Source organism: Elephas maximus, chromosome 13 (assembly GCF_024166365.1).
Source record: "Elephas maximus indicus isolate mEleMax1 chromosome 13, mEleMax1 primary haplotype, whole genome shotgun sequence".
NCBI lineage: Eukaryota > Metazoa > Chordata > Mammalia > Proboscidea > Elephantidae > Elephas > Elephas maximus.
In genome coordinates, this window is record NC_064831.1 from 62,292,427 (window position 1) to 62,310,714 (window position 18,288).

General features: G+C 37.1%; 1 protein-coding gene across 11 annotated transcripts in view; it reads right to left on the reverse strand.

Moving 5' to 3' along the window:
* The window catches only part of MYO9A (myosin IXA), a 250,999-nt gene that overhangs the window by 130,731 nt on the left and 101,980 nt on the right, over positions 1-18,288 (reverse strand). For all 11 annotated transcript variants that reach the window (XM_049852703.1, XM_049852700.1, XM_049852694.1 and 8 more), the window contains 2 exons: positions 16,047-16,163; positions 4,895-5,029 (listed from right to left, as the gene is read on the reverse strand). In XM_049852703.1, coding sequence (XP_049708660.1) covers positions 4,895-5,029; positions 16,047-16,163 — 252 coding nt within the window. The remainder of the gene's footprint in view (positions 1-4,894; positions 5,030-16,046; positions 16,164-18,288) is intronic.

Here is an 18,288-nt window from a genome sequence, read left to right on the forward strand (position 1 = left end):
AACTCCTTAATACTTTTAATTAACAATTTCAAGAAAAAGGGATTGCTTTGTAAGATCATCCCCAAAGGGTGGTAAGAAAGGTTCCCCCCCTTCTTCTTTACAGTATAAGTAGCATACTTCAGACTATGAGCATATGCTCTTTTAAAGACATTACTAGCACCCCAAAAACTCTTATCCCCTCCTCCCAATTACAATCCAGACCCTGTTTCCCAAAATTAACTATTACTCTAACTTCTATTAACATTGATAAGATTTAACTATTTATGAACATTATATAAATAGAATCACGCAATACATATCCTTTTCCTTTGTTTTCATTGAACGTTATGTTTCAGGGACACATCTATGCTTTTGCATGCACCAACAGTTCTTCATTTTAATTGCTGTAGGGCAAGGGTTGTGCAATACAGCCAGATTTACTCACTTATGCACTGTCTATGGTTGCTTTTTCACAACAGCAGAGCTGAGTGGTTGTGACAAAAAATCTGAACTACTTATGTATCTGGCCCCTTAAAAAAGTGCACCAACCCCTGCTACACAGCACTGATTTTGAAACTTTAATGTACAACAGGTGGCAGGGCATTAGAGTTTCAGAGGTAAAAAATAAGCAAGCTAGCTTACCCAAGCAGCCTATTTGGGCATATGAAAACAGAACAAAGCAAGAAGTTAGGACACGGTAAGCAAACATGAAATAAATTAATACAATAACTTATAGATGGCTCAGAGACAACAGTCAATATCAAAATCACATAAAGAAGCAGACCATGATCACTTCAACAAGCTCCCAAAACAAAGAATCAAGGAATCTTCCAGATGAAGATATTTTCCTGGAATTACCAGAGGTAGATTACAAAATATTAATATACAGAACTCTTCAAGAGGTCAGGAAGGAGATCAGGCAAAACACAGAACAAGGCAAGGAACACACAGACAAAACAGTCAAGGAAATTAAGAAGGTTATTCAAGACCATAAGGACAAATTTAATTGGCTGCAATAATCCATGGAGAGACAGCAATCAGAAATTCACAACAGTAACAACAAAATTTCAGAACTGGACAACTCAATACAAAGTCAGAGGAGCAGAATTGAGGAAATGGAAGTCAGAGTTAGGGAGACTGAAGATAAAACACTTGGCACCAATATATTCAAAGAAAAATCAGATAAAAGAATTTTTTAAAAATGAAGAAACCATAAGAATCATGCAGGACTCTATCAAGAGAAATACCCTATGAGTGATGGGAGTACCAGAACAGGGAGGGATAACAAAAAATACAAAGAGAATTGCTGAAGATTTGTTGCCAGAAAACTTCCCTGATATCATGAAAGATGAGAAGATACCTATCCAAGATGCTCATTGAAAGCCCAAATAAGGTAGATCTCAAAAGAAAGTCACCAAGGCGTATTATAGTCAAACTTGCCAAAACTGAGATAAAGAGAGAATTTTGAGAACAGCTAGGGATAAACAAAAAGTCACCTACAAAGGAGACTCAATAAACTCCGACTACTTGTTTTTTGTTTAGTTGGCAGAAACCATGCAGGCAAGAAGGCAATGGGAGGCCATGTATAAAACACACAAGAAAAAAAGCTGCCAGCCAAGAATCATATACCCAGCAAAACTGTCTCTTAAATATGAGGGCAAAATTAGGACATTTCCAGATAAACAGAAATTTAGGGAATCTGCAAAAACCAAAGCAAAACTACAAGAAATACTAAAAGGAGTTCTCTGGTTAGAAAATCAATAACATCAGAAAACAACCCAAGACTAGAACACAGGACAGAGCAACCAGAAATCAACCCAGATAGGGAAATCACAAAAATAAATCAAGATAAAAAAAAACTCTCAAAACAGGGAAACAGCGATGTCACTAAAAAATATAGTCATAACGTACAACAGAATGACCTGGAGGACTGTTTACACAGACTGCTGGGCCCTATCCCCAGAATTTATGAATAAGTAGACGTAGGGTGAGACCTGAGAATTGACATTTTTAATAAGTTCCCAGTTCTATTTTAATCCTGCAGAGTATTCCACTGTATATATACACTATAATTTATTCGCCCATTCTACTACTGATAGACACTACAGTTATTTCCAATTTTGGCTACTGAAAATAATGCCATTATATAAAGATTTCTACACAGAATTTTGATGTGTATTTACATACATTTTGAAAGGGGAAACACAGGGGTTATGAACTACACACGTCTAACCCCAGCAGACACTGCCAACAGCTTTCTAAAGTGAATGTATACACCCACCAAAAGCATATGGGAATTTCTCTTGTATTATCCCTTGAATTATCAGTCTTTTTCATTTTAGGCATTCTAGTGAATTCCTTGGAGTGTCTTATTGTGGTTTTAACCTCCCTGATAAATAAGGGCAAACCCTTTTCCTATGTTTACCGTCCATTTGGATTGTCCTCTTTTATGAAGTAACTGTTTACACCAACACACATAAACTTAGTAAACACCCTTGCCTTGTTCTCAATCTTAGAAGGAAAGCATTAAGTTGGGTTCCATTTAAACGTGACATTAGCTGTGTGTTTTCTGCAGATGCCCTTTATCAGGCTGAGGAAATTCCCTTCCATTCCTAGTTCACTAAAGACGTTTTTTTGTTGTTTGTTTTTCATCATGAATGATTACAAAATTTTATTAATTTTTTTAACTTCTACTGAGATGATCTTGAGTCTTTATCCTCTTCCCTTTGTTAATGAGGTGAATTAAAATGATTGATGGTTAAATATAACACAAACCTTGAAAAAACTGAACTTGGTTTTAATATATTAGCCTTTTTAAAATCTTGCTGGATTTAGTTTGCTAAACGTACAGTTTCCAAGGAGAAGCTGATTCGAACTGCCAACCTTCTGGTTAGCAACCAGGCTCTTAACCGCTGCACCACCAGGGCTCCAAAGGACAGACAGGGGACTTAAATCTTTTATATCCATACTGATTTTTTTTGTCTACTTGACCAACAAAATACGTGGAAACTCACTATTCTTACAAATATATTCATTTCTCCCTTAGTTTTATTAATTTTTACTGTATATATTTTGAGGTTATATTATCAGGTATTAATAAATTTGGAATTGTTAAACTCCCTAATGACCTGATTCTTTAAGCATTATGAAATATCCCTTTTTATCTCTAGTAATGCTTTTCACCTAAAAGTGTGATATTAATCCAGCTATACCAGCCTTTTTTTTTTTTTTTTGTTTAAGGTTTACTAAATCTTTTTGCATTCTTTTACTTTTAACCTTTCTGTATGGTTATATTTAAAGCATCTCTATAAAACACAGCAAGCAAATTATTTTGTATTCAGTCTTGGCTTTCAGTTGAAGAAATCAATCCATTTACATTTAATTTAATTACTGGTATTTGTTGGACTAAATCAACCACCTAACTATTTGCCATGCTTTCTTGACATTTCTTCTTTCTTGCTTTCTTTTAGATAACCTGAGTTGTTTTTACTCTACTTACTCCCTATATTAACTTAATAGTTTTATGTTCTTCTACTATTTACGGTTACCCTAGAAATTATAACACGTATCCTTGACTCTGGAGCCATTCGGCTGCTAACCAAAAGGTCAGCAGTTTGAATCCACCAGTTACTCCTTGGGAACTTTATGGGGCAGTTCTGCTCTGTCCTATAGGGTCGCTATGAGTCACAATCGACTCGATGGCAATGGGTTTTTTGGTTTTGGTCTCTTCTCCACATAAACCCAGTTGAAAAACAGAAACATTGTTAATTTAGCATAATCTAGTTAAAAATACACTGAACTCAATCAGGACAACTGGAGGCCAACCCTAGCTCAGCCCCTTGATAATATTAAGAATTACGAAGCCAGAGTGTTAAGGCTTCAGGCATCATCTGTAAGACTGAAATAATAATACCTGCCTGGCAAGTATTAAGTGCTCCCTAAGTGTTACCTAATATGACGATAAATTACACTATCTTCAAACAGCTCTAGTGAAGAATCTACGTAAAAGGTTTTATACTAGGAACTTTAAGCATTCATCAGGATGGCCAAAACTAATGTTGCCTGTGCTAATATTAAATAGCCCCTACAACCATTTAAGCAAAATTGAGGTGCCTAAAGCTAGGACAGAGGTAAACAAACCCCAGTGAGAGGAAAGATCTTTTTGGTTTGTTTTCTTTTGAAGACATCCAACCTACTGTGATCTTTCTGTACATTTTCCACTCTTTCTAAGTGTGAGCAATGTTTCTATGTCACCATATACAAACCGAAATTGTGAGCTACAAATTCAACCTGTTACTGACTTCAAACTTGGTTTGGACAAAGAACTCACATTTTGTTTGTCCTTGACTTTACACTAAGAATTCTCATCGAAATTGAAGGCTCTCTCTCTTTCTATACTAACTCAACCAATTTTGGGCTTCTCACAAGAAACACCTAGCAACCCATGTTAATCTCATCACACTCTCCTGTTTCCTTGTACCCACACTCTGTGCTGACTCAAGATTCGATTAATAAATTCCTCTATCCCATTCTAGAACTAAAAGACCAAAGTAGTCATACAACTATACCTAGTCCATGGTATACACTGACCAAACCCATGGTAGCAATTAAGAAGCACCAAATGAACCCCCAAACAAACCCACACATCTTTTTTTCCCAAGGGTACACTCAAACAAGCACATATTATCAAATCTAGTGGCTATCCAAAGAAAGAAAATCCTGTATGGCATGGCTCAAAAACTATGCTCTGATTTGTGATTTGCTTACACTGATATAAAGATTGCAATATCTATACTAAAACAAAAAATGTAAAATGTTCATTATGTCTATGACTCAAAAATCCACGTGTGTGTGTACGAGAGAGTGTGTGTGTGTACACAGAGGGGTCAAGCATACATATATTTTAGATACTCACTTGCTCCAACTTAAAGATGTGCTGATTAAAGTAATGTTGTAAACGTTCATTAGCAAAATTAATACAAAACTGCTCAAAGCTGTTATTTTCATAATCTTCAAAACCAAAAATATCAAGAACACCAATGGACAAAGTCTGAAAAACAAGACAAAAAATTTGGTTAAAAAATGATGTTCTGATTTACTTAATAAATGATACCTTAACATATGTAACAAAACAGTCAAAGTCATTCTACAGCAAGGGACAGGAGTTTTTTTTGGCCAATGCTCATGCAAAATATACTACAAATAAAAAAACATTTTAGTTCTCTTTATCTTCATTTTTTCTTTGTATTCTAATAATACATTAAAAATTTTTAGACATTAAATTTCTAATACATAAAATTTGAACACACAAGTAATCCATGGGTTACTTTAGAGAAATGTACAAACCAAGGTTACCATATTTTTACATAAATAACGCATGCCTTCTACATTTGTTTGCCAACTGTGCCCCCCCGCCGCGAGGTATTTTCATAAGCGCATCTATGCCAATTTTTTTTATGTATTGCTGTAAAAAAAACTTAGCATAGCAAGCTTACAAGCGGGAGGAGGGTACGAGCGGCAAACTAATGTAGGAGGTGCACGTTATCTGTGTAAAAATACGGTTGTTGCCTGTTATCTCAAGCTCATAAATCCCTGAACTCCAAGAGACAAAGGAACGTAAATAAGAGCAGGGTATGGGGAAATCAGAAGGTTATTTAAGTGAAGGATCATGAGAGCTAGGTTAATCAGGACTATGCCTGGCTATGCCAAGAATATCATATAATTTTTTCTAGCTTTGATTCTGTATCCCAATAAACAGAATTCTACTTCAAGAAGCAAGCTAACAAGTGTGTTTAATCACCTCCTGAAGGAAAGGAATAAGACTAGATACCAAAACATCTGGGTTTTTAAAGTTGGTTTTTATGAAAAAAAAATACGTGCAAAGTTTAAATGTTACAAAGTTCTAAAAAGCTTATAACAAAAAACAACAATCCCTTCCTCATCCTCAATTTCTGCTCTCTGGGGTCAACCACACTTGTATGTTTTAGCTGGTTGTTATATCACAGTATAATATAGTATAGTAAAGAAAAATTTTACTTCTATTTCTTAATATTTTTTACTTCTAAAATTATCTACTAACATCTTACTGTGGATGATAGGGATTCAGCTCTAATCCCCCCACATATAGACACTCTTCTCACTACCCCATCCAATTCTTGTAATATAGTTGTATGGAAATTTTTGCTTAAATGAAAACATTTTTTCTCCACAGGTGCTAAGGGACATACTGGGCAAACTGATATATTGATATAATGAATCATAAATGGTAAGAAGAGTTTTTAAGTCTCTACTAAGAGTACTTTGTTTGATTCTGTTGACCAATTCTAGGCCCTTAGGAAGAAGAGCGAAAATATAGCTCTTCAAATACATTTCAATTTTATAAATTAGATTACAAAAAAAAATTAATTTTCTAACTCCCCACAAACTATAGGCTTACTCAAAGCATGAAGTTAATTAACTTCCAGGAAGATGGCAGCATGAACAGTTCTAAGAACCCAGCCCAATTACACAAGCACCACGAAAAGCAACTAGAAATCTATAAGCTCAATTCCATGAGAACTCTGAAAAGTAAGCAAAGGACTGTAAAAACTAACCATACACTGAAGAAGAAAAAGGTGACATTTAAATGGTAAAAAAGAAAAAACAAAAACTTTTTCTACTCTCTCCATGTCCCCACCCCCGACATAGCAGCCACCGCAGCAGAAGTAGACCTTGTTTCACATTCTCAGAAACGAGGCGTAATCTCAGGCTCTGGAGTGAGATCGACTTTGCTGACAAACAGTTCAGTATGTCTGTTCTAATCTCCCTGGAAGGTGCCTAAGGGACTAAAGGCTCAGAGCTAAACCAGAGCTCACACAGGGTGGGGAAAGGAGTGGTGAGCAAAGACCGAAGGCTGTAATTTCCTTAGAGTTTCTTGCAGAAATTAGCACTTTCTAAAGCACTGTGTAGGAGCCCTGGTGGCACAGTGGTTAAGCACTCAGCTGCTAACTGAAAGGTTAGCGGTTCAAACCTATCAGCTGCTCTGCGAAAGAAAGATGTGGCAGTCTGCTTCCATAAAGATTTACAGATCTGCAGGGAACAAACAGAGAACCCCTGAGGGAGCAGGAGAACAGTGGGATGCAGACCCCAAATTCTCATAAAAAGACCAGACTTAATGGTCTGACTGAGACTAAAAGGACCCCAGCGATCAGGGTCCCCCAAACCTTCTATTGGCCTAGGACAGGAACCATTCCTGAAGCCAACTCGTCAGACATGGATTGGACTGGACAATGGGTTGGAGAGAGATGCGGATGAGGAGTGAGCTACTTGTACCATGTGGACACTTGAGACATACTGGCATCTCCTGTCTGGAGGGGAGATGGGAGGGCAGAGGGGGTTAGAAACTGGCAAAACGGTCACAAAAAAAGGGACTGGAAGGAGGGCGTGGGCTGACTCATTAGGGGGAGAGTAAATGGGAGTATGTAGTAAGGTGTATATAAGCTTGTATGTCAGAGACTGACTTGATTTGTAAACTTTGACTTAAAGCACAATAAAAATCATTAGGAAAAAAAAAAAGATTTACAGGCCTAGGAACTTTATGGGGCAGTTCTACTCTGTCCTACAGGGCTGCTATGAGTCGGAATCAACTCGAGAGCAATGGATTTGGTTTGATTTTAAAGCACTGTGTACACAGGAGAACTGAGAAAGCCACACACATGCTCACAAGTAACACACTGTAATACTCTCATGCCACAGGTTCAACAAAATCACAAGGCACTAGAAATGATGACAATTCAAAAGAACAAGACAAAGGAAGACATGGTCTATGGAAGCCTGGATAATGAACAGTATTAAACGTGTTCAAAGAACTAAAGGAAAAGACTAACAAAGAACTAAAGAAGATCAGGAAAATGATACATGAGCATAACAAGAATACTGATAAAGAGACAGTCACTATAAAAAGGAGCCAAAGAGAATTACTGGCGCTGAAAAATATAATGAAATGGAAAATTCAATGGAAGGATTCAACAGCAGGTTGAAATTGGCAGAAGAATCAGCAAACTAGAGAATAAGGCAATTGAAATTACTGAGTCTGGAGAACTTAAAAAATGAGCAAAGCCTAATGGATTTATATGAAACCACATGTCTCACGGGAATCCTAGAAGAAACAGAAGGAAAAGAACAGAACGAATGTTTGAAGAAATAGTGGCAGAAAGCTTTCCAAATTTGACAAATGACATGAATCTACAAATCCAAGAAGCTCGATAAACTCGAAGCTGGATAAACTAGAAGAGATTTATGCCAAATACATTATAATCAAACTCTTGAAAGCCAAAGAGAAAGAGGGGATCCTGAAAGCACAAGAGAAGGAAACTGTCACATTTAAGGGATGCTAAATAAGGTAAGTTCCAATTTCTCCTCAGAAACGTTAAAAGCCAGAAGGCCTCAGAATGACATATTTTAAGGGATGAGAGAAAAGAATTGTCAACCAAGAATTCAATATCCAGCAAAACTGTCTTTCAAGAATGAGGGCATTCCCAGTTAAACAAAAGCTGAGAGACTGTGACAAGGAGATCTACCCTACAAGAAATGCTAAAGGGAGTTCTTTAGACAGAACTAAAAAGACACTAGACAAAAACTCAAAGACCTATGTAAGAAAATAAACATCTCCAATAAATGTAGTATCATGGCAAATATAAAGGCTAGTTTGTTTAAAGCATTTGTGGTTTATAATTTCAGTAGTTATGTCCAATATTTTTCCAAAAGCCAAATACATAAAATATAAAGATGTAATTTAAGACAACAACTATCTAATGGGGAGGAGAAGCAGTATAGGAAGAGAGTTTTTGTATATTACTGAAATTAAGGTGGTATCAATTTAAACTAGATTGTTATAAATTTAAAACATTAAATGTGAGCCTCATGATAAACACACACAAAAAAAATCTAAAAAATCTACACAAAAGGAAAGAAGAAGGGAATCAAATGGCTCACTACAAAAAAAAAAATCAACTAAACACAAATGATGGCAGTATTAGAGGAAATAATGGACAAAAAAGGTATAACACACAAAAAACAAATAACTATTGCAGATGTCCTCCTTTATCAGTAATTACATTAAAGGGAAATGAATTAAACACTCCAATCAAAATGCAGAGAGTGGCAGAACGGATTAAAAAGCATGATCCATCTCTATGCTATCTACAAGAGACCCACTTTGGATTCAAAGACACAAACAGGTTGAAAGTGAAAGGATTGGAAACAAAAAAATTCCAGGTAAAAAATAGTAACCAAAAGAAAGCTAGAGTGGCTATATTGATAAAAGACAAAATAGACTTTAAGTCAAAATACCTTATAAGAAACAAAGAAGGACATTATATAATAATAAAAATGTCAATTCATCAAAAAGACATAATAATTATAAATATATATGCACCTAACATCAAAAATACATGAAGCAAACACTGACAAAATTGAAGTGAGAAATAGACAGTTTTATAATAGCAAAAAAAAAAAAAAAAAATTTTTTTTTTATTTTTATAATAGTAGTTCAACACTTCAATACAACACTTTCGATAATGCGCAGAATATCTAGAAAGAATATCAGTAAGGAAACAGCAGTTTTGCACAACACTATAAACCAACTAGACCTAACACACACATACACAGTACTCCAGCCAATACAGTGCTCTCCATTGCACATGGATCATCTTCAGAACAGACCATATCCTAGGTCACAAAACAAGTCTCAATAAACTAGAAAACACTGAAATCATACAAAATATCTGCTGCGACCACAGTAGAATTTAACTAGAAATTAGTAATGGAAGTAAAACTGGAAAATACACAGATATGTGGAAGTTAATCACATGTTAACCAATGAGTCAAGGGAGAAATCAGAAAGTGCTTACAAGTTGACTGAAAATGAAAGTACAACATGCCAAAACCTATGGGCTGCAATGGAGGTATTAATAGAACAAATAAAAAGAACCATATGGTCATCTCAATCGATGCAGAAAACATATTTGACAAAATCAAATATCCTTTTTTCATGATAAAAACACTTCTCAAACTAGGAATAAAAGGGAAATTCCTCAACATCATAAAGGACATCCATAAAAATTCCACAGATATCATCATTTAGAAACACCGAGAGCTTACGCCTTAAGATCAAGAACAAGACAAGGATGCTCGCTTTCACCATAGCTATACAACATTGTCCTGTAGGTCCTCGCAAGAGTAATTAGGCCAAAAAAAAAAAAAAAGAAGAAGAAGAAATGAAAGGTACCCAAATCAGCAAAGAAGAAGTAAAAGTATCCCTAGTCACAGATGTCCAAAACCAAAAAAACCAAACATGATCCTATATATAGAAAATCTCAAAGAATCCACAAGGAAACTACTAACCCAGTGACACTACTAGAATTAATAAATGAATTAAGCAAAGTTGTAGGATACAAGGTTAAAACACAATAATCAGTTGAGTTTTAATACACCAGCACTAACTAAACTGAAAAGGAAGTTAAAAAACAATTCCATTCACAATAGCTTCTGAAAAAATAAAATACCTAGAAATAAATTTAACCAGTAAGGTGAAAGATTTCTACACTGAAAATTATAAAACACCTATGAAAAAATTTAAAGAAAACCTAAATAAATGGAAAGATAGCCTGTGTACATAAATTGTTACTGCTGTTGTTTGGTGCTGTTAAGTTGTTTCCAACTCATAGTGACCCCATGCACAACAGAATAAAACACTGCCCAGTCCTGCGTCACCCTGACAATCAGGTTCATAGATTAGAAGACTTAACACTGTTAAGATGTCGTACTATCCAAAGTGATCTAAGATTCAAAGCATCTCCTATTAAAATTTCAACAGCTTTTGTGCAGAAATGGAAAAACCAATCCTCAAATTAATACGGAATTGCAAGGAGCTCTGAATAGCTAAAGTAATCTTGAAAACGAAACAACAAAATAGAAAGGCTCATACTTCCTGATTTCAAAACTTATTCCAAAGTTACAGTAACCAAAACAGTCTGGTACCAATATAATGGTAAACATATAGACCAATGGAATACAACTGAGGAGTCCAAAAATAAATCCATACACACCAAGGGTGCTAAGTCCATTCAATGGAAAAGATCAGTCTCTTCAATAAATGGTACTGGGACAAAGGAACCTACACATGCAAAAGAATGAAGGTGGACCCATGTCTTACACCACATATGAAAATAAACTTAAAATGGATCAACAACCTACATATAGGAACTAAAACCATAAAACTCTCTAAACAAAACACAGGGGTAATGGTTCGGAACCTAGTATTTGACAATGGATTCTTAGATATGATAACAAAACCACAAGCAATAACACACAAAATAGACAAGTCAGACCTCACTGAAATTAAAAACTTTTGTGTATCGAAAGACTTCATGAACAAAGTAAAAAGACAACCTACAGAGGGGAAAAAACATTCCAGAACCATTTACCCTCATTATCTAGTGCTGCTATAACACAAATAGCACAACTGGACAGCTTCAACAAACAGAAATTTATATTCTCACAGTTTAGGAGGCTAGAGGTCAAATTCAGAGTACAGGCTCTAGAAGAAGGCTTTCTCTCTTGTCAGCTCTGGAGGAAGATTCTTGTCTCTTCAGCTTCTTGGAGATCTCCACATGTCTTGACATCTATCTTCCCCCATCTCTGCTTCTCTGGCTTCATTGTTTAATCTCTTTTATATCTCAAAAGAGACTGATTCAAGACACATCCTACACTAACCCTGACTCATTAACATAACAAAGACAATCTATTTCCAAATTGGATTATAACCACACCCATAAAGGCTAGGATTTACAACACATATTTTTGGTGGACACAATTCAATCCATAACATTCTACCCTTTGCCCGCCCCTCCAAATTCATGTCCTTCCCACATACAAAATGCATTCACACCATCATATCATCCCATTATCCCAGAAGTCTTAACTATAAGTTCAACGTTTCATCTTCTGAATCATCTAGATAAAATATGGGTAAGACTTCAGGCATATTCCATCCTGGGGCAAAACCCTCCATCTGTGAACCTGTGAAATCTAGAGCACAAGTTATCTGTTTCCAAAGTACAATAGTGGAACAGGCACAAAGTAGGTGTTTCCATTACAAATTGGAGAATTTGGAGGGGAAGAAGGGACTAAGCAAGTCCAATACCCAGCAGAACAAGTTACATTAGCTCAAATGCTTCAAAACACTGCTCTGTTCCTTAGGACCATCTGGACAACGGCCCTGGGTGTTGGCTACACCCTCTGGATTTTGGGGAGAAGCGCTTTGGCCTTGGGCTTCAGCTCCACCTTCCAGGCCCACTGGGATGGCAATTCTGCTCCCTTGGCTTTGGGCAGCCCCATACTCCTAGTTCATCTAAGTGGCGAACCCACACCTCTGGCCCCAGCAGACCCCATTCTTCTGCCCCTTGGTCATGGTAGCCCTACCCCCTAAGCTTTGGGCAGAGGCCTTATCCTCCTGGCACAAATTAATGCAGCCCCACACTCTGGAACTGAGTTGGCTAAAATCCGACTCTTTGAAACCCAGAAGGCTGTAGCCTCACCCTTTGAGATTCAGGAGATCATAGCAAGAATGCCTTGCTTCCCTGTTCCTTCAAACAGTTCTGCTAATCTTTGAACTGCTCCAGGGATGAATGGTCCTCTTCTTTTCTTGGAGGACAAAAGATGTAGCTCCTTTGGCCTGTTCCCAGCCTGTAGAATTCCAAGAGGCAGACAGCTTTCTTTCCTTTCATTCTGTCTCTGTTCCATTCAGTCTAAGCTGATGGGTTTTCTGTTGTGGTAGTTGGTTAGATCCATCACTCACAGGCTTAATCTCTTTAATAAAGCATTGTGTAGCCACATCCTTGGTGAACATTCTAGGACATGTGTACATGTACGCGTGTATATGTACAAGAGAATTTTCCAAATCTTTTAGATCTGTTTTCATTTTGCACAGTTCATTTTTAAGTCCATCTCTTTCCTCTTGCATTTTACGAAAAGCAGCAAGAAGAAACGACAAGGCCCCTTTAAGATACTGCTTAGGAATCTCATCAGCCAGATATTCTAGTTCATCACAAGTTCTACCTTTAAAATAATTCAGACAAGCTCTCTGCCACTGCATAAAAAGATTCACCCTTCTTCAACTGTTCAATCATACGTTCATCATTTTCTTTTAAAGCCTCACCATAAGCACCTTTCACATCCACATTTCTAGCAACATTCTGTTGCTGGTGCCGTATGTATTCTCTAAGACAACAGAGACTTTCTCTATAGCTCTTCTATATTCCTCCTGAGTCCACATCAGAATTGCCTTTGCCATCCAAAATTCTACCAATAGACTCTTCAAGGAAATCTAAGCTTTTACTACTAGTCACTTTAAAACTCTTCCAGCCTCTACCCATTACCCAATTCCAAAACAGTTCCCACATTTTAGGTATCTCACTAGGTGTCCCCTCCCAGTACCAAATTCTGTGTAGTTATCTAGTGCTGCTATAACACAAATACCACCAAGTGGATGGCTTTAACAAACAGAAATTTATATTCTCGTAGTTCAGGAGGCCAGAAGTCTGAATTCAGGGCACTGGCTCTAGGGGAAGGCTTTCACTCTATGTCAGCTTTGGAGGAAGGTCCTTGTCTCCTCAGCTTCTGCTTCTTGGTTTCTTGGAGATTTCCATGTGTCCTGACATCTATCTTCCCCCATCTCTGCATCTCTAGCTTCCTTGTTTAATCTCTTTTATATCTCAAAAGAGATTGACCCAAGGCACACTGTACACTAACCCCACCTCATTAACATAACAAAGACAACCTGTGATGGTTGTGTGTGAACTTGGCTGGGTCATGATTCCCAGCGGTTTGGCTGTTATAATATAGTATGTCAGCAATGTAATGATGTAATCACTTCCATAATGAGATCTGATATAATGTAATCGCCTCCATGATGAGATCTGCTATAAGCAGCAAATTAGTTGAAAGGTAGTTTCCTTGGAGGTGTGGCCTGCATCCAGTATATATGGACTTTCTGGCAAAGCTCGCTGGCTTTTGCTTGCTCTAGATCTCATCTGACCTCCAGTTCTTAGGACTTTAGCTAGCAGCTTACTTGCCAGTCTTAGGGTTTATCAGCCTATGAGTCACAGGCCTGCTGTCTGACCTGTTGATCTTGAGTTTGCCACCCCTGCATCTGCATGAGTCAGGAGAAGCCTCCAGCCTGATTCAGGGACTTGGGACTTTCCAGCCTCTACAGCTTCATGAGCTATTTCCTTAATATAAATCTCTCTCTGTGTATAGACAGATAGATAGATAGATACAGAGAGAGAGAGTGATACAGATAGATACAAAGACACAGAAATATAGATATATGCTTCACTGGTTTTGCTTCTCTAGGGAACCCAAATTAAGATACAACCCATTCCCAAATGGGGTTATAACCACAAGCACAGAGGCTAAAATTTATAACACATATTCTGGGGGGACACAGTTCAATCTATAATACCATATATCTGATAAGGTTTTCATATCTAGGATATAACCACAAAAAGACTAAAAAATCCAATTTAAAAACAGGCAAAGAATTTAGACATTTCACCAAAGAGAATATACAAATGGCCAATAAGCACATGAAAAGATGCTCAATGTTATCAGTCATTACTGTTGTCATTAGGGAAATGCAAATCAAAACCACAATGAGATATCACTTCATGCCAACTAAGATGGCTATGATTAAAAAAACAGACAACAACAGGTGTTGGTGAAGATGTGGAGAAACAGAAAGCCACACCCATTGCCAGCAGGATTGTAAAATGATACAGCCACTGTGGAAACCAGTCTGGCAGTTTCTCCAACAATTAAAGATAAAATTACCATATGATCCAGCAACTCCACTTCTAAGTATATACGCAAAAGAACTGAAAGCAGGAACACAACCAGATACATGTACACCAATGTTCACTGCAGCACTATTCTCAGTGGCAAAAGGGAGAAACCACCTTAAATGTCTATCAGCAGATGAATGGATAAACAAAATATGATACATACATACAATGAAATATCACTCAACCAAAAAGAGAGATGGAATTTTGATACATGCTACAACATGGACGAAACTTGAAAATATCATGCTGAGAGAAAAAGTCAAGTCAAAAAAGGACAAATATTGCATGATCCCACTTACATGAAATATCTAGAAACAGCAAGTATATACAGACCTAAATTTATTAGTGGTTGCCAGGGGTGGATAGGAGGGAGAGGATGGGGGACTCAACACTTAGGGAACACTGGGCTTCTGTTAATGATGACAGCAAAATTTGGAAGTGGATAATGGTGATGGTTGCACAACATAATGAACACAATTATTGTCACTGAATTATGAAAAAAAAATTTTATATACATATTTACCATGATTTAAAAAAAAAAAAACCCACAATGAGATACCAATTCATCCCCACTAGGTTGGCTATTATCAGAAAACAAGTACAGGCAAGGATGCAGAGAAACTGCAACTCTCATTCATTGCTGGTGGAAATGTAAAATGATACAGCCACTGTGGAAACCAGCTGGCAGTTCCTCAAAAAGTTAAACATAGAATTACCATATTACTGAGCAATTCCACTTTTTGATACTTACCCAAAAGACTTGAAAACAGGAACTCAAACAGATATTTGTAAAAACAATGTGTGTTATATAGTACTTCAAAGTTATTACAAAAGGAAGTTCAGATAATAATGAAGAATTATTTCAAGACATACTAACTAAAAAGTACAAGTTAGAAATAACACAGAAACCATGATACTACTTATATTTTTAAGAGCAACTCTATATATGACATCTACAGAAATATAAATACACAGGAAAAAGGTCTGGAAAGATACACACTGAACAACAGTTCCTCTGAACAGGGTAATAAACACAGCAGTAGGAAGGGAGGCAGCAGGGAGGGCAGATAAAAGGTGATTCATACTTATTCTAGATTTTTCTGTGTTGCTTTCGATTTCATGTATTAAACACTTCATTTGGACAATTTTAAAGGAAAATTTTTGTATAATCAAATATATGTTTACCTTGATATTCTGCTCCAAATCTTTACTATTCAAAAGTGCATGATTAATCCTAAAAACTATCCAGTCAAACAGGGCACTGTACAAAGACTTAGCCATGGAGTTCCTCACTGTCACAGCCTGAAAAAACAAGAGACATGCAAGTGAAATTGACAATAATCTGACTCAGATACAGTAACAAACTTTGCTTTGCTCTCATTCAAGAAAGAAAGCTTACTATCCTAAATTAGAAGCTCATTTTTCTCTTAAAATAAATAGTACAGATTGAAGTTTTCTATATGTACTCATTACTTTGGTCCAACTCAGGGAATCTTATGGAGTTGGCCAAAACTGCCATGCAAGATAAGGGAAACAAAATATAGGACACTTGGTTCAAAACATGTTTACCGAAAATTTAAGTTTTGTATTTCTCCTAGAAAAGAAGTATATAACGGAAAGTTCAGTATAAAGATTCACTATCAAACACTTGTCAGCTAAGTGGGAAAAAGTATTCTAGGCAGAAGAATAAATATAAGCAAAAAGAAATCGACATCTAGATCAAGTCTTGGCACAAAGTAAGAGTTCGATACAGGCATAACTCATTTTATTGCATCTCACAGATCTTGCATTTTTCACAAATTGAAGGTCTGTGGCAACCCTGCGTCGAGTAAGTCTATTGGGGCCATTTTTCCAACAGCATGTGCTCACTTCATGTCTCTGTGTCACATCTTGATAATTCTCGCAATATTTCCATTTTTTTCATTATCATTATACTGTTATGGTGACCTGTAATTAGGGATCTTTGCTGTTACTACTGAGACTGTTCTGCGGCACCACAAACCATGCCCATATAAGATGGCAAACTTAATTGATAAATGTTGTGTATATTCTGACTGCTCTGCCGACTGGTTGTTCCCCCATGTCACCCCCTCTCCTTGAGCCTCCTTCCTATACCCTGAGACACAAAAATATTGAAAGTAGGCCAGTTAACAACCCTACAATGGCCTCTAAGTGTTCAAGTGGAAAAAGGAGTTATACTTTAAATCAAAAGCTAGAAATGACTAAGCTTAGTGAGGGAAGGCATGCAGAAAGCCAAGACAAGCCAGAACCTAGGCCTCTTGTGCCAAATAGTCAAGTTGTGAATGCAAAGGAGAAGTTCTTAAAGGAAACGAAAAGTGCTACTCCAGTGAACACACCAATGATAAGGCGGCGAAACAGCCTTACTGCCGATAGGGAGAAAGTTTTAGCGGTCTGTGTAGAAGATCAAACCAGCCACAACATTCCCTTAAGCCAAAGCCTAATACAGAGCAATGCCCTAACTCTCTTCAACTCTATGAAGGCTGAGAGAAGTGGCGAAGCTGCAGAATGAAAGTGTGAAACTAGCAGAGGCTGGTTCATGATGTTTAAGGAAAGCAGCCATCTCCACAACATAGAAGCGCAAGCTGAAGCAGCAAGTGTTACTGCAGAAGCTGCAGCGCGTCATCCAGAGAATCTAGCTAAGAGCACTGATGAAGGCGGCTACACGAAACAGCACATTCTCAGTGTGGATGAAACAGGCTCACGCTGGAGGAAGATGCCGTCTAGGGCTTTCATAGCTAAAGAGGAGGAGTCAAGGCCTGGCTTCAAAACTTCAAAAAACAGGCTGACTCTCGTGTTACAGGCTAATGCAGCTGGCCGCTTTAAGTTGAAACCAATGCTCATATATCATTCTAAAAATCCTAGTGTCCTTAAGAATTATGCTAAATCTACTGTGCCTATCTATAAATGGAACAACAAACCCCGGATGATACCACATCTGTTTACAACATGGTTTACTGAATATTTTAAGCCCACTGTTGAGACCTACTGTTCAGGAAAAAGAGGTTCCTTTCAAAATATTACTGCTGATTGACAATGCACCTGGTCATCCAAGCACTATGAAGGAGATGTACAAGGAGATTAATGTTGTTTTCATGCCTGCTAACACATCATCCATTCTGCAGCCCATGGATCAGGCAGTAATATCAAGTATCAAGTCTTATTATTTAAGAAATACATTTTGTAAGTCTATAGCTGCCATAGATAGTGATTTCTCTGATGGGTCTAGGCAAAGCAAATTGAAAACCTTCTGGAAAGGATTCACCATTACAAATGCCATTAAGAACATCTGTAATTCATGTGAGAGGTCAAAATACCATTAAGAGGAGTTTGGAAGAAGTTAACTGCAGATGTGGTGGAAACAGCAAGAGAGCTAGAAGTGGAGCCTCAAGATGTGACTGAATTGCTA